The 24,221-nt window shown below is 40.3% G+C and overlaps 1 protein-coding gene across 9 annotated transcripts in view; it reads left to right on the forward strand.

Moving 5' to 3' along the window:
* Positions 1 to 23,823, forward strand: part of MACROD2 (mono-ADP ribosylhydrolase 2) — an 841,709-nt gene extending 817,886 nt beyond the window's left edge. For 6 of the 9 annotated variants that reach the window (XM_056486344.1, XM_056486346.1, XM_056486350.1 and 3 more), the window contains 3 exons: positions 13,521 to 13,604; positions 18,840 to 18,908; positions 20,698 to 23,823. In XM_056486344.1, the coding sequence (XP_056342319.1) occupies positions 13,521 to 13,604; positions 18,840 to 18,901 (146 nt within the window). In that variant the 3' untranslated portion in view covers positions 18,902 to 18,908; positions 20,698 to 23,823. The remainder of the gene's footprint in view (positions 1 to 13,520; positions 13,605 to 18,839; positions 18,909 to 20,697) is intronic. The other 3 variants (XM_056486345.1, XM_056486343.1, XM_056486347.1) reach the window with 1 other exon arrangement.
* The last annotated feature ends 398 nt before the right edge of the window (positions 23,824 to 24,221 follow it).

Genomic DNA, 24,221 nt, shown 5'->3' on the forward strand with positions numbered 1-24,221 from the left:
ATAGTTCTGCTAAGAGCCAGCAACATTTCTCTGGAAATCTTGGGATTCACAGGATACTTTTGTATGACTCTCTTAAAACATGACATTTCCCATTATACTATCTGTTCTTTTAAACCAGGAAAAACAAAACATAATTTGATTCAGGAGAAGGTTTTGTTAGAAAAAATTTTATGGACTCCACGTGTGCCTTTGCAGTGGATTCCCTGTAGAGCAGGACCACCCCCTGCCTGCAGAATGCAGTAGCTGCTGTGGCTTTGTGGCTTCTGCCAATCTCCAGCCTGAGCTAGGCACAATATTTCCAAATTATGGCAGGTTTTATCAAGCTGAGGATCAGTGCTTGGGTCCCTTATAAGATTTCCAATCAGTTATCAACATTGCCACAGATATCCAAGGTGATTTGAAACACCCATTTAAGGCTTATTTCTTCCCTACCATCCCAAATAGTCTACACCTGTTAACTGAGATGCCACAGACCTTGGCCTTAAAGCACATCTCACATATGGACCTCTTTTTGGTGCTTACATCAAAATAACTGGGCAGCTAAGTTGGGAAGACCTAGATCTGCTATGAGCTACAAACTTTCTTGGCAAAGACCAATGTTGTGTCTAACAGACTCTCTCCTTTTAGGCTCTGTATCATTTAAAACAGGTTCTATGTGAAGGTGTTTATTTCATTTCCTGTATTTTCTTAGGTACATTAACATCCAGTACATAGCTGTGAAAGACATTTGTTTGGTCTCTTGGATTGTCAGATTGATGGTTTTTAGTGCATTGAAGCGTAGTAAAAAATTGAAACTATACAACTATGAGCCATCTAGAGTTTTAAGCCTTCTCAAGAAATCAAGATATATATCTGAAATACATTTTTATATATTTAAAGAAATACAATAAGGCTTGTTTTAAAGATGGTGACATTTGCTATTTTCAGTGCCCAACAAAACCATGATTCAAGGCCAGTGACTTAATTCTAGGTGACACCTCTCCTAATCTTTTATGGCTTAATCCTTCAGTTTTGTCTGTGACTCTGAGGAAATGTCTGTCAGGGCTGAAGTCTGTTGCATCAGGAGATTAGCACTTCTGCATTCTTTTGAAATCTTCAGTAGTTCCCATGAAAGTAAGAGATGCCAAGGTATTTGTAGACTGTGGGCAGTGACAATCCTTACACCAGCATACAAATTCTTGCAAACCTGGGCCATGTGCACATTTATAGAGAGCACACCTGTAGCCTCTAATTCTTACACTTGTGCTGTGTGCTGGCAAAAGCTCTGTATTACCCTCCAGCTGTGGGCATTCAAGGGAGAAGAAAAGGGGAGATGTCACTGCTTTTTGACACAAGGCTGAAACCACTGTGTCAGGTTTTTTTTCCTAAGCTCAAAATACTTGAAAGATATATAATGGAAAGGCTCTAGGCATCTGCAAGTTCCTAAGCTAAGAAGGTCTTATTATGAATAAATCATAAAGTATGGTCCAAATCCAGGAGTCTGAAGAATTTAGCTTGAGGAAGTGTTTTTAGTGTGTGCATGTCATCCTGCTTCAGTGGGACAGAAGTCTGCCACTATCAGCTGCTAATACAATTATTCTCTTCTCCTTTGGTGCTAAGATTGCACATACAAGCCCTTATGTTTTTCTGGCACCCCGTAGGAGGGAGCTGGCATTCCAGGAAGGGCTAAGTACTCCAACATGCCAGCCTGGAATCCAGTACTTCTCTATGGCCTGTGGTATTTCTGAGGATCCCACAGCCCTACCTGCTACATTCTGGCTGACCCTCAGGACAGCTTTTTGAAAGGAACTCATGTTACTCATCAATTACAAAGAGGTTTTGAGGAGGTGTTACTGACTAGTTTCAAGGAAAATCATAGTTATCTTTTTAGACTCAAGTCTGCTGGTTTTCATGATAGACACTAGTTTTGTTAGGAGTTCTACAAATTCTATTGAGGGAAAAAGAATGGAAAAGCCAGGTTGTTGGTTATAATGTCATTTAGTTTTATAAGCACAGATTAAAGAAGTGGTGTTATCCTTAGTGCAGTGAGAATTGGCATGGATTTTTGAAGTCCGTGTTTAGGTTTCAAAATAGACGCCCTGAATTTCAAAGATGCTGAGCACATCCAAACCGCCTTATGAAGTGAGCCCCCTCTGAAGCCAGACAGAGCTGCTGGGAGCTTGAAGCTTATGAAAAACAAGGATCTAAACTCCCTTTTGAAGTGCTCCTAACGTTAGTCAGCTATTGTTGAAAACGCTGACCTATGTGTGCTGGCATCTGGAATAACCTCTGTGTTAAAAGATAGTTTGATGGATAGAGGGGATATGATCTCCAGTGCTCAAGGGAAAAATCCTGCATTTTTTTTGAAGTGTATTCTCTGATAAGAAACATACTGAGACAGTTTCATCGTCCTCTTTTTCCCTCTCTCTTTTTTTTTTTTTTTTTTTTTTCTTAAAGAATTTTGTTCAGACCTTGTGTTACGTGACTTTGGCCTCCAGTTTCTATTTGGTGCCTTGGTGTAACAGAACTTCGAAAAATTTTCAATAATATGGAGTGAAGGCAGGATAGTTGAGGAAAAATATGCGTCAGCTTTCCAAAAAAGTTGCTCCAGTTTTCATCCAATGTCACAGTAATGATCTAGACATAATCCAGCCTTGGTCTAACTTTCTGTTTGAATTTACTATCTTTGATACAAATAAGTGTCTGGTGTATGTGAAACTTTGTGTAAATTTCTGATCCCTTGTTCTTCTGCTTGTAAAGTTTCCAGAGTGACCAGTAACAGCAAGGTGGACTTCTTCAAACAGTGAGAATGAGGCTGTGTAAGGGGAAGCGTGGTTTGGAATAAAGTGGTTTGGGAGATGAAGAAGCCTACTGTACATGACCCTTCCACCTAAACTGAGCAGAAAATCTCATAAATCACAGGCCCTGGGTGTCAGTGATGATAGGTGTCAGAGCTGATGAACCTGACTGAAGATTTCTCCATAACAACTTATTGTAGTTCTTATGCAGGTTGCTGGCTTTTTGCCTGCCTCTACTACTGAGTCCTTGCATGGGGTTGAGAAGAAGAAAAGCTGCCTCTCTTAAGTGTTTTGCAATCAGAAAGCTGGTTTTGGTGGTGTCTGTCTACTAACTACTTTTTTAGGTGACTCTGAGAAACACAGTGGCCTTTCTCTTGAAGTTACTGCTGTGCTCAGGTTCTTTTCCCAGGCAATCAACTGGAGGCATCTCCATGACTAGAGACTAATTCAGCACAAGCACAGCAAATGAGACTCCCTAAAATAAAATAAAAAAAAAAAAAGTGGGGAGGGACAGGACACAAACAATACTCATTAAAAAAACCCTATGTTATGTTTCTCCTAACTGGAGAAGGAGAAAAAAATATTCAGTTTCAAGCAAATAGGTCATATCCCTGTTTTACAAATCTGAGGTCAATTGGGCAGTGCTCTGGAGCTGTTTATAGAGAGGGAGGATGATGGTTGTTAATATTCTTTGCATCATATTATCTAAATGTAAATTCCTGTCTCTGATATATTCTAGTTATACCCTAGAATTTATGGAACAAACAGAATTAAATGTGAAAAAGTTTACAGGAAAAAAATCTGCAGCTGTCGTTGTGTAATTTTTACTGAGAGCTTATATAAATGGAAAAAAAATCAAAGACAGCAATAACACTGCACGTTTTATCTCATACCCTGTGATGCATATTAGTGTTGTTTCCCATCGTGAGCCAGAAAGAGCATTTACAATTTTAGAAAACTCTGCATAATGTGCAGTGTTTCTCTGCAAGAAAAAGAAGCAAGTGGGCAACTGCCAGCACTGACACTTGGTTTTTCCTCACCTGCCAAATTGCTATTCTGGAAGCACTATTGTGGGCAGAATTTTTCTGTTCCACAGTGGTAATTTTAAATTTGGTCTTAAAGTATTCTTCGAGAAACAGAGCAAATAAAATTTACTAATGTGGCAATCTAAATCCAGTCTCTAGCCTTGCCAGGAAATATCAGCTATGCCTGCCATCATGTAGAAATACTCTCCTGTGGTGCAGATGTTAACACCCAGGCTGGTGGATTACTTTATCCTAAAGCAGCCTACAGGAGTTACCTTCTCCATTGTGCTTGTCAGTGTTTTGGAAATATTCTTGGCTCCATGCTAGGAGATGAGTGTGAGGAGGGCAGGTAGATTTTTCAAGTGTTAAACACCAGCTATGCTGTCACTATCTGGTTGTGCATCTTCCTTGGTCCCCAAGAAACCTGATTCTTCAGAGCTGCTACTGGAATTGGTAGAAGAGCATGATTGCCACCACACAGCTCAGCTGCTTGCTGTAGTATGGAGGTTGTTCTTTTAGGCTTGTCTCAGTTTGGGAATATGTGGCATGTGATTACTGTTATCATACAGTGTTTTGGGTTGGAAGGGACCTTAAGAACTCTTTAGTTCCCATCCCCCTGCCATGAGCAGAGACACCTTCCAGTAGACCAGGTTGCTGAGAGCCCTGTACAACCTGACCTTGAAAACTTCCAGGAGTGGGTCACCCATAGCTTCTCTGGGCAACCTGTGCCTCACCACACTCAATTTGGGGTTCAAATCACCACTCATGATTTAGGTCTTCACATGCCTTAGTTATATACAGTCCCTATTCAGAAGAGGGTGTGGTTATTCCCTGCTGGTATTATAATTTATTCTCATTTAGTCATTATTTGCTGGGGAAAATGTCTTACTCCATGTCAGTGCTATAAAAATTTTGCTCTTATATTGATCCAGTTAGCACCAGAAATTAAAAATGGCATCCATGCTTAGGAGGAAATACACATTTTCAGTATGTTTGCTTTCCCTCCCATTCCTTTGAGGCTGGCTCACTGCTGGAAACCCCAGTCTGGCTCTCACCCATTGCAATACTCCTGAAGTCAAGGGGGGCAGTGATCACCCCAGACACAAAACAAAAAACCAAAAATGGTATGGAATAAAAATCCATCTCTGAGACACTTTCTTTAATTTTTAATATTTTTTAGAATTATAATTATTCAATTATAATTGACACAATTATTGTGCCTTGGCAAGGGAAAAAGAAGTGATAGGGTTCACCTGTAAGGTCTTTGTTATTGAGTGTGCTGCTAATTACTGCTTCTTTACAGGCAAATGTGTTTCACTTTGAATAGGACATTGAAATGCTGGAGTAAGTCCAGAGAAGGGCAGCAGAGCCCTTGGTGAAGGGTCTGGAGCACAAGTCCTAAGAGGAACAGCCAAGGGAACTAGGATATTTAGCCTGGAGAAAAGGAGACTTCAGGGAGGGACCTCACTACTTTCTACAAATCCCTGAAAGGATGTTGTAGTGAAGTGTGTCTTAGTCTCTTCTGCCATGTCTCAAGTAAAAGAAATGAGGAAATGAGAGGGAGTAATTAAATATTAGGGGAAAAAAATCACTGGAAGAGTGCTTTGGCATTGGGGTGAGTTGTCCAATGTGGGATCATCAAGAGGCACCTGGATGTGGCACTTAGGGATACAGTATAGGCATGATTATTGTAGTGTATTGAGGGTTTGACTAGATTATCTTGAAGGTTTCCTCCAATTTTGTGATTCTATGATATGATGATCACCTTGGTTTTGGAAAGCAAACAATTTTCTAAAGTTAAAACAGAATACTTGGGCAGGAGCTGATGAGCCTTCAGAAGGGCAAGCTCTCTTTCCAAATTGCACAGTGTTTCAGTAAAGTATGCTCTACCTCTAGTTATCCAAATTTTATTGAGGATTGTGGAGCATTTTATTGTTTTGGAATATTATAATTAATTTTTACTTTGCATGCTGGCTATGGTATCCTTGCATCACAGAAGATTTGAGAATTGCAGCACACCTATTCCTTCCTGTTCCATCTATTAGCAAAATAGATATTCAACTTCATGTGCCTCTCATTATTGTAAATATTGTGCTCTATTTTAAATTGCCAAATTTAGGTTGGGGTTCTCTGGATAGATATCAGGGAAGAATCTTTTCCCCACATTGTATATTGTTACTGCATTTCAGTTAGACCCATGCACTGTCAACTGCTGTCCACTGCTACTTTGAAGCTCATTATTCATCATTTTGCTTGAAAAGGAGTTGAACAGAATATTTTTAAGGCTAGTCTTTTTCTGAGCAGTGACCTCTTTCAGAAGCAGCAGCCTCAGAAATAAGTGGTTACAAGCCAGAAGGATGAGAAGTCCCATTGGTACATTATCATGAGCTTGGGCAAAGCCTCCTTTTGCCCTGTGTGGATGGAGTGGGTTCTTCATGAAAGGTGAGGGTGCTTCTCTGAGTGGAACTCTTCTAACTTCCAGCTCTTGAGCCATTTGAGGTTCTCTAAGGTTCTTCCCCTCTTCTTCCCCATCTTTTCCTTATAATTTCTATTATAAATATAGTTTATTTTCACTACATGTACCCATCTTTCCTGCTGCTCAAAGCTGAGGACAGGCTCAGTCTCCTTTATGTTTGGAGTTATCCCTTTGGAGCAAAATGCAAAGTTTATTCCCCTTTTTTTGAAACAAACAGTGTCACATTCTGACAAATCTGTCCTGCTTAGGAGATCCAGGATCTCTGCTATCACAGTCTGCTTTTCTGCAGTTTCCTCAAGATCATTTGAAGAGCTCAGAAAATGCAATGAATGCCAGATTGAAAAGGAAAAGAGGCAGAGTATGTGCTGCTGGTGGCAGCACAGGCTATTACGTAGTTCTGGAGTTTTCTTGGATAAGCTGAAGGGAAAGAAAGGCCTATTGGCTCATCAAAATTAGGGCCAGGAGTCCTCAGCGCAGATTAATGGTGCAAAGAGGAATTAAAGCTGCAGGAGAGAGCTGTTGTGCTACCAGGTATGTGGTGATGAGCCTGGTGAGTGTGTTGAAAACAGTGATATTGTGATGGGAGTAGAGGTGCAGATATTCTGTGTAACAGTGGTGGGAATTTTGTACCACTTATTTAGTGGTTTGTCTCAGTCTCCCAATTCTGGCTGTCTTTCAACAGGCTGGCTGATATGGCTATGGAATTCAGAAGATATTTATGAATGCCCAGCATCATTCCCTCTGGTAAAAGTTGTGCCTCAGGAAATATGTAGATGTCTTGAGGCTTACACAAGAGTCCCCTAGTGCTCTAATTCCTCACGCCTACACAGTTTTTAGGATGAGGCAAGTGGTGATCAGGAACTGAACCAAATCACTCATGAGTTTCAGAAGCAGCAGGAAAAAATGACAGAATGGAAAACAGATGTAATCATACAATTTCTGCTCCTTTCACTTGTCCTAATGCTATCTGCCTTATTTGTAGGCAGGGATAGAGCACAAGTGCTTTGGAAGCCATTCAGGAGAGGTGATCTACTAGTTTGATCACAACCAGGCAACATTTTAGTTGTGTTAACAGCCAGCAATTGAGGGTGAGATGAAATTTTTGGGTGCTCCATTTCAAACATTCTATTCTGCAGCCTTCTTCTGTGATGAGAGGTTTCACCAAAAGAGCATCTGGAAAAACGAAAACAGTTTGGCCTTTTACACATTTTCCAGAATTAAAAAAAAATCAGAAAGGCTTTTCTTGAAACAATATGCCTTGTATTCATCAAGAGTCTGCTGTGTGCAGGTTTATCCTGTTTTTAGAGAGAGAATAAGATACACAAAGTGGTCTTGATGGACATGAGTGATTTTAGATGTGTAAAATTTGTGGACCATGTTGCTGAGTGACAATCCTCACTAGCCTCCTGTTCCCACCTTTGGAGAATGGTAGGCACAATAGGATTTTACTAACAGTATGTTTAATAAAGGGCTGGAAGGAGATAGGGATAAGCAGATCTTAGACACTTTTAAATTGCATTTTTTAAAAATTGCCTTTCAGCTTGAGCTGGAAGTAACAGTGGCTGGGAGCAGCACGATGCCTTTAGGTACAGTTGTGTGCACAAACACAGAGAGCTGAGCTGACACACATTGCACTGGAGGGACAGGGAGATTCATTGCTCTTTGTTACTCTGGAAAACAAAGCCAAAATGCCAAAAAGGTGGGCACACACTCCATTTAGAAATGAGGGGACTGCAACACAAGTCCAGAATGATGCTCACTCAGTGCCTTGAAAAGCCCAGCAAAGCTGGTACCGTACCCAGCACACCCTCCTCTGAAATCTGCACCCTTGAGTTTTCTTTCATCTCTGTGGTGCATAATTGCTGGGGACAGGGTGGTGGTTGATCAAGGTGTAATATTCCTGATATAACAGATGGAGTTGTTTGTTATTTACTGAGCCATGCTGAATAGCGAGAGGCACAGTGGTAATGCCATTCCTGAAGACTGGGAACTGTCAGGCTTGACCTGTGCATTGCAGAAGGACAGCAAGGGAGAAGATTGCCCTCCAGCTTGAACTTAATGAAGTACAGATGGAAAATGATTGCTGGTTTTTTTTTTTTTTTCTTAGAGCCCCAGGAGCAGCAGGTTGGGTGCTTATACCTGTAGAGCCAAACAAGAAGACAGCACAAATATTTGATGCAGTAGAATCCGGTCTGATTAAAAGGGTCAGTCGTCCCAGATGGATTTCAAACAGGAATCAAACAGAATCTTTGTAGCACAGACAGCTTCAGTTTCTAAATGAGGCAGCATTTATTATGTTACCAAAATACAGCAGTAAACAAAGTACATGAAGGCTTTAGAGTCACATCAGCAGAGTGCTACAATGAAATGACTGGAAAGAAGTAAAAAAAAACAACTCTGGCTATTTGCAGAGCAATAAAATGGGAGCTAGTTTTGACAGATAAGACAATGTAGCTGTTGGTCAGAAGAGCTTTGTCTGGTTTTTTTTGGTTTTTTTTTTTGGCAGGGGGGAAGGTTGGGGTTTGGTTTTGTTTTGGTTTTGTTACTGCAGATGAAAAATAGTGCATTCCAATTTTAAACAGAGAAATTTGGATTTATTCTTTTTTAACGTGCCTAACTCTCAGAGTCTCATGATTAGGGGAAGCATATTTATAGCTAAACTCAAAACAATAAAATAGTAGGTATGAACTGGAGAAATCTGGATTGTTCAGAATAGCTGTAACATGGTTTTCATATTGCATAATGACAGAGATGATTTTTTCAAAGTATATAACACAAGTAGAAGCAACTGCTCTATGAATAATTTACAGCTAATGAATTTCTTCAGGTTGCACATTGTCTGTGGGCAGGATAGTATTTTATTTGAATTCCTGTGGCAACACCCAAAATTGCAGAGCAGACTAGCTATGGGAATAATGGCACTGTCATTTTGCCTGTAAACATAGTAGTTTTCTGGATTGTTGTAGTATTGACAGCTCCTTTCTCCCTTAAATATTCAGAATGATCTTAGGGCCAGGGAGTTTTTAAAGATTTAAGTTACCATGGAGTATGTGATTATACTGGCAGAACTAATTTACACACAAAACTTGTTCTTCTGTTTGTGTTAAAGTGAGTCTCTGACATTATTAACCAGGTACTAACTAATAGCAGGTTCCTGGTTCAGAGCCCACTTGACATCCCTGACCCACACCCAAGGCTGGTCTCGAAGGCTCTGCCAAGAGAATTCCTCTTGAGACTCATCAAAGAGAAATAAACATCCTTAAGATAAGCAGCCCAGAGCAGAAACTCAGTTCTTGGTTGTTACAGCTTCTAAGCCTGCATTGTTGCCTGCTTTTGTTGCTTGAAATAGATGTAAACCTTGTGCAAAGGGAGATGGAGGATGATGAGGAAGACAAGGGTTACACTTTTTTACTTGTTAGAATTTATTGGGGGTTTGGAAAACAGATGTCTAACCTCTATATTTGGGCAATTTTTAAATCGATGCTAAGGTACCAAGAGCTACCACAAGAGCTTCATGTTAGTCATGTAAACAGTACGTGAATGTAGAGGGGAAAAAATCATATTTCTCTAGAGAAAATGCTGTATTAACTGTAGGTACATAGAACAAGTGACTGTTAAGGGGGAAAAAAGAAGAGATTAAATAGGAGTACAGACTTCTGTCTTCTTGGTATATACTTGTCTCATGCATTGGAAAAGGCTGGGAGCCCTGCTTGCCCATGCCAGCAGCCCAGTGTTTTTTAGTGCTGGGATGGTTGTGTAACCAGTTGGCAAAGGGTTCAGGTAATGAGCTGTGGCAGGAGCACGATTGGAAATGGGAATTGATATTGAAAGCAGTATCTCCCAGGCTCCCTCCCCTTCAGGAACCCTCAGCTCCTGCATGGAGACTTGAAACCCTTTGCTTGTTTGTGCTTTAATCTGAAGAAATTAAATTGAGGGAGAGGCCTCATGAATAAATTGGTTGTCAAGGCAGTTTCTGGTATTGATCAAATGCTGCTGTTTATGTGAATTGGGCTGATCTCAGAGTGAACTTGAATTGACTGTACAGCAGGGGAGCTATTTTGGATAATACCCTTTCCACATGCATGGTGAATGTTCCTGTGTCTATCCTGTAGTAATAATGAGGAAGAAATTAAATTTATATTAACTGATTTTGTAAATCTTCCCAAAGAATGGTATGGTAAACCGTGCAAACCTCCTACCAAGATTTGCAGTGGTGCTCAGCTTTGTAAAACTTTAAAATATCTTCTGCCTAGTTTGCCCCTGAACATTGTTTCCCACTATAATTTTCGTGCTGACAATATCCAACAATAAACTCCCAATGTAAAAAACATTGATACTGCAACAATCCCCTCCTAGAAAGGATTGGGAACAGACTTTAAAATGTGGAAAGAAGGTGAAAAAGAAGAACAAAAGCAACTCTTCTGAGAGTACTTATGATCCTAAACCTCTGGAAAAAGTAATTTTGCAGATCTGTTGATGCTATTGTTACTCTTCCTAGCCTCTTTCTGGGCTTGCCACCTCCCATCCCATGCCTGATATCACTGCAAATGGGAGACAACAGGAACAAAGCACATGTGCAGAAATTTTCATACACACACGTGTGTCCATAAAATTTTCATTAGCCTCCATTATCACCCTATGCCAATAAACCTTAGCACCTGTCAGCTGCATGAGAGATTTCTGAAATGGAAAGTGAGAAACCTTGCAGCAGCATGGTGAAGCCAGGCATGCCAAGTAGCTTAAGATCTTGTGGTAAGGGCTGGGAATTTCATGTGGTCATCTTCAGGCAGTGGCAAGGGGACAAACTGGAAGGCAAGGCATAACCTGTCATATATCTCCTCTATTTGGTTAATAAATGGTGGTTTAGAGGAATCAAAGTCAGATTCAGAGGCAGCAGCTGCCAGCTGGAGCATGTTGGTGTTCAGTAGTGTCATGGTTTTGAAATCAAAACCAGTGAGAGACTCCAAGTCGGAAGATAAATTTAATAGGAAAAAATAAAAAAGATAAAATATATGCGATATATGCAATAGTACAAAAGAAAAACCACTGAAAGAGTCAGAATACAACCTGACACCCCACTAGTTAGGGTTGTGGTAGCAGTCTGGATGGAGTGGTCTTCTCAAAGCAGCGATCCTGTAGAAATCCTGACAGTGATCCTGGTAGCTCTTGTTCTCTGCAAACCAGTGGGTAAGGCATGCTTTGGTGTTCCAAATCTGTTTTTATCTAGGTAGGAAAGGCTTGGCTCCTCCCCGTGGCTGGAGCATCTCCCAGTGGAATGATGTAATTTTATCAGTCATGCAGTGGGACTGAATGGCCCATTAACAGCTGATATCTTCCTGGAGGGAGGATGGGTTGTGGAAAAGATAAAGATGACTGCCCCACCTGGTTTTAACAGATGGCCCATTAGCAGAGGATATCTCCCACAGAGATAAGGATCACTGCCCCACCTGGTTTCAGCAGATGGTGATAGATATGCCCCTTTGGGCATATCTTTACATTGTAACCTAGGACAAGCAGACATCCCAAATACCTGTATCAGACATCAGGGTGTCTTGGTAGGTAGGGCTGCATCCACTGCAGGCTGCACTCATGTAGAGATGGTCAATAGGATAAGGGGGAATGGTTTCAACACGGAAGAGTAGGTTTAAAACTGGATGTTAGGAGGAAATTCTTTACTGAGAGGGTGGTGAGGCTCTGGCCCATATTGCCTTGTGAAGCTGTCATTGCCCCATCCCTTGGAGTGTTCAAGGCCATGTTGGATGAGGCTTGGAACAACCTGGTCTACTGGAAGGTGTCCCTGCCCATGGCTGGAGGATTGGAACTAAATGGTTTTATGCTTCCTCCCAGCTCACCTGATTATTCTGAGATTTATCAAAATTTTTTTTTTTTCATAGAGCTGCTTCCGTCAGATAATCAAAATGTATCACAGTCAGAATGTCTATGTATGTTCCCTCATTAATCAGTGTTCTCATGGTCCCTCAAATTTCATATTGATTTTGCCAGGAGAAGTCAGGCAGGGATTTTGAAACACCTGTTCAGTCTTGCACTTGACAAATTCCTGCCATATACACATTTGTGTGGGGTCACCTGGGTTTACCTTTTGCATGAGCCAAAAAGATAGGTGAGTGAGCACTGGGAAATCTTGGGGGTGTTGGTACATAAAAAACTACAGGAGATAACCACACTCACTCTCATGAATTCCCTGGAGAAGCATCTGGAGTTTGATGCACCCACAAAGGGGCCATTTCAGGCAGATATGCAGCATCCTCAGTCACAGATGTTTACAGGCATTTTGTCTGTGGGGAGATTATTTTAAACCAGTGAGGAAGAGGTGAAGCTGGTGATACAATGGACTTAAAACCCCCACTTTAGAATTCCAAAGGAAAAAGAAGGAGGTTTTTGAGAGAGAGTGAAGGTTTTATCTGTGTTGCTGAAGGGGTAAATTATTTTGGTTTAAGAATAAAAATATTCCTGAAATATCTGAGTCCTTACTACACTCCAATGACTCACTATAACCACCCAAATGCCTGGATTTTAGTGACCAGTCCTAGAGTTCAGTCACAGGGTGGGTGCAATAGGCTTTACAGCAGCCATAGAAGTAGAGAAGTAGTATGATGGACTGTAAATAAAAATTGACTTCTTAGCCAATTGCAGAATAGTAGAACTCTGTCTAAAACAGCAAATCCATTTTTTTTTTTCCTTTTCAAATATTGTTAGGATTTGAATCTAAGCTTCCAGACAAGCCTGAGGCAGAAGAGATAAAAGTGTTGAGTTACAGTGATAAAATGCATTTTCCTACATTCATATTCTAGTTTGTGTCTGACTACCCAGTGTATCTGAACTCTTCACTGTATTTATTTTCTTTCTGCTAGCTAGAGAAACTTTATAACTGTCATTAAGTCCCCATCATATATTGCATTTTATGAGCAGAAGGGTTTCTTTAAAAGTGATGAGAAAAGAATGGTGGGGAGACAGAAAAACACATCACTATTCGATTTTTAACAATCCCAGTTAAAAAAGAGCCCGAATTGCTACAAATATTCAGGCAATTATTTTCAAACCATGTTCTCCCTATATCCTCTGTCCTCTTCTCTAGTGGGTGCCACTATACAATAGTGGAGTCTAGAAAGGTAAGAGCATGACAGAAGGAAAACAAAAAAGCCAGCATGATGAGTCCAAGAATTAGACATTAATCAGGTACTGTGAGTATTGATTTTTCTCCTTCTTTGGCTTATATTATAGGGATACAAGAACAAGAGGAAACTTCTGTGGAACCTATGAAAATTGACCTTGCAAGTCAAGCAGCAGACGTTTCAAATAAAGATGGTATGTTGTTCCATTATTTTCAATTAAATTTTTAGGGTAATGGCTTTAAACTGATGAGGAGCATGTTTAGATTGGATATTACTAAGGAATTGTTCACTATGAGGGTAGGGGGGCCGTGGAACAGGATGTCCAGAGAGCTGTGGATGTCCTGTTCCTGGAAGTGTTCAAGGCCAGGCTCGTGGGGGCTTAGAACAACCTGGTTTGGTGGAAGGTGTCCTTGCCCACGGCAGGGGAGTACAACTAGATGGTCTTTAAAATCCTTTCCAGGCAAAACCATTCTCTGATTCTGTGTATTGTCCTGAAGTTGATACCTTGCATTGCCTTTCTGGAGTTTGTTTTTATGTTTCCTCCTAAAAAAAATTGAGTTATATTTATAATCTCTTCAACTGAGTCTTTTTGAGGGTTTACTGTCTTGTGAGTCTGGTGGAAGCAACTTTCAGCACTGTAGCTCTGCTTTTTGAATTGATTGGGTTATCAACTGTTATTAATGTGTTCAGTTGGTATGTTCCACACTGCCTGCCTTTTAACTAAGTAATATTTTAGACCCACTGTAATGTTGGTCTTGATATAAAACTGGCCAAGAGGTTGAGGGTGTAACTGCAGTCAGAAGATTATTTCTGAATATTTCTGTGCTGGTGCCCAACTCCATTGAGGGGGAAGTGTTTGGCAGTTTAACCACTCTGAACTTGTATGTTAGTCTCATTCTAGGTTAGCTGTGATTCCCTTCCCTCCTCCTTCAGTATACGTGTATAGCTCTGTCTGGTAACAAGTCTCTCACTAATACTTTTACTGTTAATAAAACAACCACAATTTAGTTGATCCAAAAGCAGTTCCATTCAGGTTTGTGGACATAATCAACCCAGAATTCCTGACTTGGAAATTATGTTCCTCCAACATTGACCTCAGTGAGCCAGTGATTCATCTGTGTGGCAAATTCCAGCAAGGGCTGAGTACTAGGATGCTACATGAAATCTGAAGTGTGTAACATCCTTGTAAACAAATAATTGACCTTCTTGACTCATCCTGTATGTAAAGAAATAATGGTGGGAATCAGCACACTGGTGCTTAGGCTTGGGTGTGCAGATCCTTTTTCACTCATCTTGGTCAGCTCTTGTAGCATAACAGCCACACACAGGGTTCTGTTGGGTTTTACACAGAGGGGCTTTTTTACTGCCCCAAACAGCAGTGGGTTTAGGATCAGGTGTCCAGTCCTCATTTTATACCCACAGATCCTTTTTGTAGTGAGGGCTATTTTTTAACTCTTTGTTTAACCTCCACAACACTGGCATAATATAAATTGAAGGCACATTTTTTTACATCTCATATTCTTCTTTCTATTAGTTGCAAAGAATCTGATGCTGATCTCCTTTCTCTGATGTCACATTAATTTGAATCGGTGACTGATTAGATACTGGCTTGTAAAGAATTGTGCAAACACAGGAAAAGCAAGTTTGCATAATGATTTTTTTAAAAAAATACTAGAGATTATGCAATTACAAGTAGAAGTGCAGAATAAAGTCAAAGCAGCCTTCTTGACTCATTCTTTTAACAAACCCAAAAGTCATAGTACATTAAAACATTTGAACTGTGAATCCATGGGATAGTTTGGGCTACTTAGTGAAAACAAATCCAAATTTACTAAAGGAATATCTTAAGGGATTTCTGGCTGGAAAGGAAAGCATAGCTGTTTCAACATGTGCCATAGGACAGGACAGCAGGACCAGCTGGCATTTTCTGAAATGAGGATCTTGATAGGTTTCTCTGTTTCAAATCTTGCTTATCTTGTAAAGTCATCTACATATGACTCATCTTGCACCTTCCTTTTCTTTGAACTTTCTAGGTTATATGAAAGGACAGGAAAAGGGTGTTTGCTTAAGTTGCCAAAAAGTACTTCACTTGTCTGGGAAGTTTTTATTTCTAGACAGTTTAAATTGCTATTAGGATTATATTGCAGGATGTTTTTTCTTTGTGAACATATATCGGGTGTTAAAAAAAAAATAAAAGAGAGGAAGGATCAAATTCATTCGCTTTAACAGTAATTTTTATGTAAATTGCCTATTTTTTGCTCTGGTCCCCTTCTTTCCACTGCAGGAGATCTCATTGCTTCACAGCTGAAAGCACAAGCATACATCACTGCATCCCCCTTGGCAGCCCAGCTCTTGTGGTTTAATTTCATGTACAATGGCACAGTGAAAAGTGCATTAGAGATGCAGAGAGTTTAGACAGCTCAGGTGGATCTCAGTATTGGTTCATCCAGTGGGCAGGTCCATGAGAGTGATATATTTGAGAAATTACTATTATTTGAGACCAGGACTTGATTCTCCATCAGGAAAACTGTCAGAAGGTGCATCTATAGCCTGGATTAGGGCTGTGTATACACACACATTTTTGTCCTGCCAGTTTCCATCAGCCATCAGAGCAAAGACCCCTGTATATGAAATTTCTTGTATCCAGGACAGATTTGCTGATTAGTTTTTTTTAATGATGGCAAATCCCACCTTTGGTGACTGGATTCTTAGATGGTATTTCCCTGATAGCAGACTTCTCCTCCCTTTCTCCTCCCTTTCTCCTCCCTTTCTCCTCCCTTTCTCCTCCCACCAAAGCTGTAGAGATTACTAAGGCAGTTTTTAGTTTCCAGATTCTATTAGATCAAACTTCACAATGGTGTTGCTCAATCATCTTTTTTATTACAAACCTTGGAAAGCTGCATCCTGATTTAAATCAAAACACTAATATTTTGGTGTCATCTGTTGTCCAGCTCTATGGCATAATATCCTAGGCTAAAGAAATGCACTCACTGTCTTGCAGATGGCTTTAACTTGGCTCTCCAGTCTCCCATTTTCTTGTCTTCTCCACTTAGATCTGTGCTGTCACTCCTGGCTAGCTAACCTTTAAGCACATAGCTGTCTTGCAGGAATGAGGAATAATGTTGCACTGCCAAAGCACATCCCCTAGGTCAGCAACAGCATCAATGCTGTGATGGATGGGAATTATTTGCTTGGTTATTTCTTCTCCTCTTGCAAGGAACTTTCTTGCTTTTGGGGGAGAAATCCCTGCCTGGTCATCATTTGAGAGCTGATAATTTTGGCCCCAAACAGGTCAAAATTTAAAATATTTAAGACAGAGAATGTCCACATTCATCACACAGAGATGTCAATTTCTGGCATAAAAACCATCTGTGAAGGTGCAGAAGGAGGTGCAGGTAAAACTGCATTTAGGAGACGTGCACCTCTTTGCAGTCCAGGTGCTTCTCAGAGTTGGCTGATGTAGCACAGTATGGGGAGGTGCAACAAGACTACTAAAGTGAATTAGTAGTTTAAAACCTCTAAAAATCTTGCTTGTCAGGGAGAAGCCCTATTTTGACTTGTGATGTGATTGGATGTAGAGCCCCAAGGGCTAATGATGCTGGGAGGAACCGAGGGCTGTGAGTCACATCCCCACCACACCTGGTGGCAGTTCTTCCATGTGTCCTTGTGCATGTGCTTCACTGCTGTGCTGTTTTCCAGCTAATCAGAGAGAATTGTGTAGTTTTCCCCACAGTGGTGTATATTGGGGTTTGCTCAGTGGCCCTTCAGACAGACCTCCCTGTCCCTAGTAGAGCTCATGCAAAGAGCCAAGCTCCATCACAAATACATAAGAAAAGATTCATCTGGGATGCTGACAGAGCCTAACCACAGGTTTCAAGTCGAGATTTATTTTGCAGGAGGTTTCTGTAGAACATGAGTGAAGGCTGACAGTATTTTCACCAAATGCTGCCATTGAAGCTGGGAGAGGATGCTGCTGTCAGTGTGCAGCAGCCTTCCTTCAATGTTTTTTTTTTCATTAAGCATCCTGTCTCTTCTATGCAAATATGGTTAAAGAATATAAGCTTGCTAAATGTGATGTGCATCAGAGCTCTGTAATCAGGAGAGGATACTTTTCGTATTATTCATCACATACATCCAGGAAGCCATTATAGTATATTCTCTGCATATGGGTGGTAAAGAATTTACAAATAATTCATCAAAACTGTAACAGGTACATTGACATGATATTGATTCAGAAAAGACATCATACTGCCTGGCTGGAAGTAGCATAGTTATTGATTTTGGGGTTTTTTCCTTCCTCTCTCCCATCTTATCCTAATTTCCAAATCTCCTACTCATGTTTGAGGCTTTTTCCCTGTCATCCACGTCAAATGCCTCATAATCTACAGGTGATAACACAACACGAAGCCAGAGTAAAGAAAACATTGTTTTAATATAAATGGCTGCATTCAAATTCAGTGCAGAACAAATACTAGATGCTAGTCTTAAAACTGCAGGTATTTATGTTTAGCCTTGCTATGACCAGTCACACCTGCCATCATTTAAATAATAGTTTTGACAAATGTCATGGTGAAATGAGTTTAAGTCTTCTATTGAATTTTTTATTTTTCTTTGTTTTTTTAATTTTTTTTTTAATTTTTTTTTTTTTTAATTTTAAATGAAAATCAGGTTGGCTTTTCAATGGATCTTACCCTAACAATTATTGTAGGAATATAGTGACATTGCCTCTGCATCCTCCCCTAGGTTCTGGCAATTTGCAGTTCAAGAACTTCTGGAAGCAGCATCTCTGTAACTGAGACAGCATCAAAAGTGTCACAGCTTGACTCCTGAAGTTCAGGGACATGGTTTATTGGGACTTGGCAGTGTTAAGTTTTTGGTTAGATTCAGTGATCTTAAGGGTCTTTTCCAACATAAATGATTCCGTTTTTCTATGGAAATGGATCTGTATTGATCCTGTGGCTCAACCCTGAGTCAGCCCAGGGACTTTGTCAGAAGCCAGTGTTTGATTCAGAGGGTCAGGATTTGAATCTGAGGGTCAAGACCACTTAGTCCAGCAAAAGTCTAGATCACTCTTAGGCAATGCCTGTGTCTCTGCCTGTGGCCTACAGGGAGAGATGAAGATCCTTTTGACCTCGAGCTGGACTCCTTGGTTAGGTGCCAAAGTCAGACTGAATGGATGTGGACCAAAGAGAAAATCTGAAGTCAGAGGCTGGCCTTTGCAGTGATGCTAAAGCCTTCCTCCTCACAGGACTGTTTGTGTCCGGGGAACTCCAGGTTGAGATGGGTCCCCTAAGAGACCTATTTGATGACTTAAGGGATTTCTTAATGCAATAAATGTCCCTTTTGGTTTAAAAGCAGTTATTACTCACATGATAAACTTAATGAGTATCATTAATAGAGTTTAATGACCATATAATTTCTTTTTCAGCTGAAATGAATAGTCAAGTTGAAAGTATAAACGATCCAATGGAAACAGAGCAGAAAGCTTAAGTAACAGGTAAGACCTTCACAACTATTTTTTCTCCTCTATTTTCCATACAGTTTCTTTATGAGAACTTGCTTTGAAAGCACCTGAATTAAAGTTAAAATTTACCAAACATTAAAAAAAAATAGGCAGAATACAAAGGAGAAGTAATTGCCTAATATGACCTGTGTTACATAATAAAGACTTGATTTGTCAAGCAAATATTATAGCAGCAATCTTCAGCTGTAATGGGTTTAGGTAGTGCATGGTCTTAAATCATCAGAAGGCAAAACAGCACTGAGATAAGAAACAGAAGAATAAGTGAGCAAACAATTTTTGGCATTGCTTTGGAAAATGACAGGCAATTTATATTGGTTGGAATGAAGCTCAGCTCTGTACGAGCTGTGTTCTGGGAACAAAAGGTTCACATCATAAGGGGTTTGTTGCCCTTGACTCTCCAGTACCTAATGTCTTTTCAGCAACACCACTGAAAAACAAGGCAAAGTCAGAGATCTGCCTTTTGGAGCTCTGCTGCCTTTTGGAGCTTTTTTTAGCTTTCCACACTAAATTACAGTGCTGTGGCTGGAGCAGTGGTGGCTGTTGAAGAAGTGTTTTTCATAGGCATAAATAGCATTTCTTCTAGACTAAAATGAATAATGTAGTGAGGAGACAGAAGTCCCCTAACAAAAAGAAGCAGTGGCCATTTCTCACTCAGAAGTGGTTTTCAGTGCACACTGCTTCCTTTGGTGTAGGGTTTTTGAGAAATACCAGTATCACCAACAGCAACATGCTACATTTACCCTTGTAATGAGGTTTCATGTAGCACAAGAGCAAGATACACAACACCAGCTGTAACACAGAGATTTAAAACACAAGGTTTTATTATTGAACATGGCTCTTGGTTCTTTTCAGCATACAGGTGATGTGCTACTATACTGCTGGAGTGAGAAGCAGCCCAGATGATGTCCCATTTAAAAAGTACTGAAGTAAAAACAAGATGCACCCTCAAAATATTAATTAAAATACAGCCTCCATGAGTCTTTCTCCCTCTCCCTTAGCTTCTTGCTCAAACAAAGAGGAAATAATGAAATCCTTAACTTAAAAATACATCAATATGTTAAAATCCTTCCTCTGTTTAAAAAAGCAGGTATTTGAATATTACAGTTTCCATGTGTTAATATGTTTCTCATGCTGCATTTTCCCATAGAAATTATTATCTGTGAATGTTTAGGGCTGGAGCATTTTTTGCTCATGAATTAGCAATCAATTAATAAATCTCTTCAGTTCCACTGCAAGATATGGCTTTGCAGGCATCTTTCTGATGCAAAGGGGCCAGATCCTGGGCACACCACGTCCTGCTGGCAGTTCAGTGGCATGCTCAGGATTGGAAGCAGACATCAAATTCATTGCAGCTCTCTGTCAAAGCTGTCCAAACTCCATTTCTACTGTTTTAATTACTAGGGGCAATACCTAGGGAGGATTGTTCAGCCTGTTAAACCTCAGAGAATCTCACAAGGGTCGTTTTGGAGCCAAGGAGGTCCATTTGCTTCCTATATTTAGTACTTCATTGTGTTGTTTGTCACCTAAGCACCTGACAGAGCTGGTGGTCTCTGGTATCAGGCTGTTGCTTGATGGTGCTCTGGAAAACCAAGACACCCTGATGAGCACAGGTAATTTGCTCACCCAATAGTAGCTGTTCTATATAAGACAAAAAATGAAACCGTAGGCATCTATTGCTGGAAACATGAGACCTGAGTTCTGTGCAGATGTTTGAAAATTTTACCTTTTTCTTTCCTCCTTTTTCTCTGCTGCTGTGGCGAAGGAAGGATGCAGGAGAGGAGAGACCCAAGGAAACCCTACGGGCAGGCGCTGACATCCTACAGCATCATTCTTGGTGAAAAGAGCACACAGAGATGATCAGCGGTGGGAGGGGGGGAGCTTTTGGGGGAATGAGTCTTTGCTTTTGATTTCTCTTTGTTCTTCATTCCATTTTGTTCTGTAAGCCTGTTGGAAACAATCATAACTTCCCAGCTCTAACAATGTTTTGCAATTTGCCCTGCATTTACAACAGTTTCTTCTGTCCTCTCTTATTGTGAGTCCCTCTCTTGGGTCTTCTTTCCTCCTGCATCATACCATCAGTAGCCTGTTTCCAGGTCCACCCCTTTTCTAGCATCTTTATCTTCTTTCCCATGATCAGCCTATGCTATGCCATGTCCTTACATATGAATAACACGTGGCCTCAAACAGCCAGCATCCCAAATCCATCCTGCTTCTTCCAGTTAGTTCTGCACATCTCAAAACCAGTGCTGTAAGTATGACCTTTGGGTACAGGTAAGCAAAGGACATTTCCTCCAAGCTGGAAAGACTGTGCATTAGAGGCATCTTTAAATACAGCTCCCAGCTTTAACAGCTTCACACAGTAGCTTTTGTGAGCCCTCATTACATTTTCCACTGCATATGCATGAATTTTTATTTTTTTTAAAGCAATTAACAGTTATTTGGATAAGAATGTCTCTCCATATGTCAATTGTTCTGCCAGCAAATGCTGCACTGAAATTTGTAGAAAAGGAGCAAAAGTTTTTCATGTACATTTCCCAATCGTACTGTAACCAAAACTGACTGAAAATACACTGGATGGGAGAGCACGTGATGTGTGCCCCTAGTGGGATGTGCTACAAACTGTATTTTAAAATGCTGCTAAGAATAATTTGGTCATTTGAAGCAAAGTAATTGATTCTAATTTGATAATTTTAAGAAAAATAATTGATTATTTTCTTTTTTTTTTTTCACCCAAAATATTCCTGAATCGCAGAATAGATATTTAATTTCTGGCCAGGAAAAAAGAAAAGTAAAAAAAAGACATCTCTCTATCCTCCTGTGATCTGGGTTCATCCCAGCTGGAGCAGTTTCAATGATAAATCCTGTGCTGGAGTAACAGCAAGTCAAGCTTACCTAACATGGGCCACGACAGTCAATGGCTGTTAATTCAGAAGGGTGTCGAGGAGAAACAAGGATTAGAAAGGAAAACAGGAAAAGTGTGAGATTACACACAGAGAGTACAGCCCCTAGAAAGGCAGCCCCCCACACCTCCCCTTCTCTGTGGGGCTCCAGCATGTTTGCTTGGGGTGGGATCAGAGGGTGTTTCTGTGTGCTGCCTCAGTGGTGTATTCACCTGGGTGTGACTAGTGCCAGAGGGGCTCTAGAGAAGCTTCTTCATCACCTGGAGTGGATGGACAGCTCCAAATTGGATCAACTGTAGGAGTAAGTGAGCTAATTAATCAGTTTGAGAATTTTGCTAAGATAACCTGTATTTGGTAACTGCAGTTCCTCTGGTTCTTGTTCTCTCCAAATCCTCTTGAAGGGACTCCTTGTTCCCTTTGAGGTGCCTCTGATGCTTTCCTTTCCCAACCTTGGGGTCATGCTTGGCAGAACATGTCTTTTGAGATGTGGACTTTTCTGCATGGTCCCTTATGTTTCTGTGTGCTTTCCATATTGTGTTATGATTGAAACAGGCTGTCACAATAGGTGGATAAATGCATCAGGAGGATGGTATAACTGTGATAACTTCAACAGACTATCCAGTCCCTGAATGTAGTTGTGTACCTGTTTTGACAACATTAACATTAGCCATGAACCAGATGTCCCTCTTTTTTCACCAACTTTGGTTTTAGCAAGGGAACCAAAGGAACAGTCCCACAGGAAGCTGGATGCTGAGGTGTGGTCATTCAGAAGGAGATAAAGATTCATTAAATGTCTTGTGAAGACTGACTGGTAGTTAAAGAAAAAAAAATTAGCTACAAAGATGCATCATAGTAGACACTCTCTAGTCCCTGACAGTAATTTCATTTTGCTTTTTATTTAACCTTAGTAGACAGTAGTGAGTCTTTGAAACCATTTGCCCAATGATGTGTCAGCAAAGCATAAAGTCCAGAAAGTGTAAAGCAAGGAAACCTATGAGTAGATTAACTCCTTACTGTACTGTTTGCAGCCTTGTTTGTCTTCCTTTGGGTAGGTTTTGATTTAAATTGTTGGCATTTTTCACTACTCATAAAGTGAGTATACTTCAGCAGCATGAGTTCTCAGCTGTGTTCACAATAGTCAATGCAGTAAGTCTCTGATGTTCTTCAGGAAATGCAGAAGGGTAAGAAGCGGATTTTGTAGAGGAACAAGTGTAAGATGAGGAATCACCACACTGGTATTTCTGTCAAGGATTTTGCTTTAAACTCAAATGTATTCACAGTAGGTGGTGTAAAGGGAGTAGCAGCATTTGGGTGCTAATGTTTGCATTCAATGTAAGAGGCTGTGCTTGATTGTTGTTTCTCCTGTGTCTGAAAGTGCTCACCCCTACCATTAGGCACAATATTCCTCAGGCTGGTGACTGCTCCCATGATGACATCCAAAGGTGATACTTAGTCTGTAATAAAGGGTCACTGCAGCTAATTGTCACTCTTTCTATAAAGCACTGAGAAAGCCTCTCTTCGAATTAACACTGTTCTGCTTTAGGACTTGAATGAAAATATATTAAAAAAAAAAAGTTTTCTCTATATGCAGTGCATGCCAGCTTTGCTTTTAAAATTACAAAATTTAACAGAGTATGTGGATCTATTTTCTTGGGGAAGAGGGATTTTTATCATATTGTTCATCCAGGATTTGCCTTACCCTGACATTTGTGATATAAGTTTTAAAAAAGTGTAAAAATTGAAAAAGGTAATTTTCTTGACCAAAAAATATGTTTTTACTTCAATGCAAAGAAATGTAGAATGTTGCTTGCAAAATGTCTTCTAATAGATGGTCTAGTAGTTATATGGGTTAACATATGCCTTTTTTGTTTCTTTGTCATTTACATGCTGAACCTGAGTCTTGTTATTTTCCTTGTAACTGAAAGAACCAATGCCTTCATAATTACCTTGTTAAAGCAAATAGTTAATAAAGCTTGTCCTGAAGACAAGGCAGTGCCACTGCTGTGTTTGTGCTCTCCTCACCATGCCCATGGTGCAGAGATCGTTTTGGTTGCCCATGAAGCACGTTTTGGTTTGGATGTGTCGTCAGCAACGCACGCAGCCAGATCCTCACTAAAATTTGTCACTCGGCAGATTCTTGTAAGGGGGAATTGTTACAAGATTTTGCAGCTCAGAGGGGAAAAGGCATCTTGACTGGTCCCACTGCTGCACAAGAGATGTTACAAAACCTATCCTGTTGTACTAAATCCCAGCATCTGTTATCTGTCAAAGAATACTCCATATATATGCAATCCACAGGTATAATAGAGAACTATGTATCCTAGATCTTATCTGTCCTTTCTACCATCACTTATTCCAGAAATGGATAGGTAGAGGATACTTCAAA

The sequence above is a fragment of the Oenanthe melanoleuca genome, chromosome 3 (assembly GCF_029582105.1).
Source record: "Oenanthe melanoleuca isolate GR-GAL-2019-014 chromosome 3, OMel1.0, whole genome shotgun sequence".
In the NCBI taxonomy this organism is placed as follows: domain Eukaryota; kingdom Metazoa; phylum Chordata; class Aves; order Passeriformes; family Muscicapidae; genus Oenanthe; species Oenanthe melanoleuca.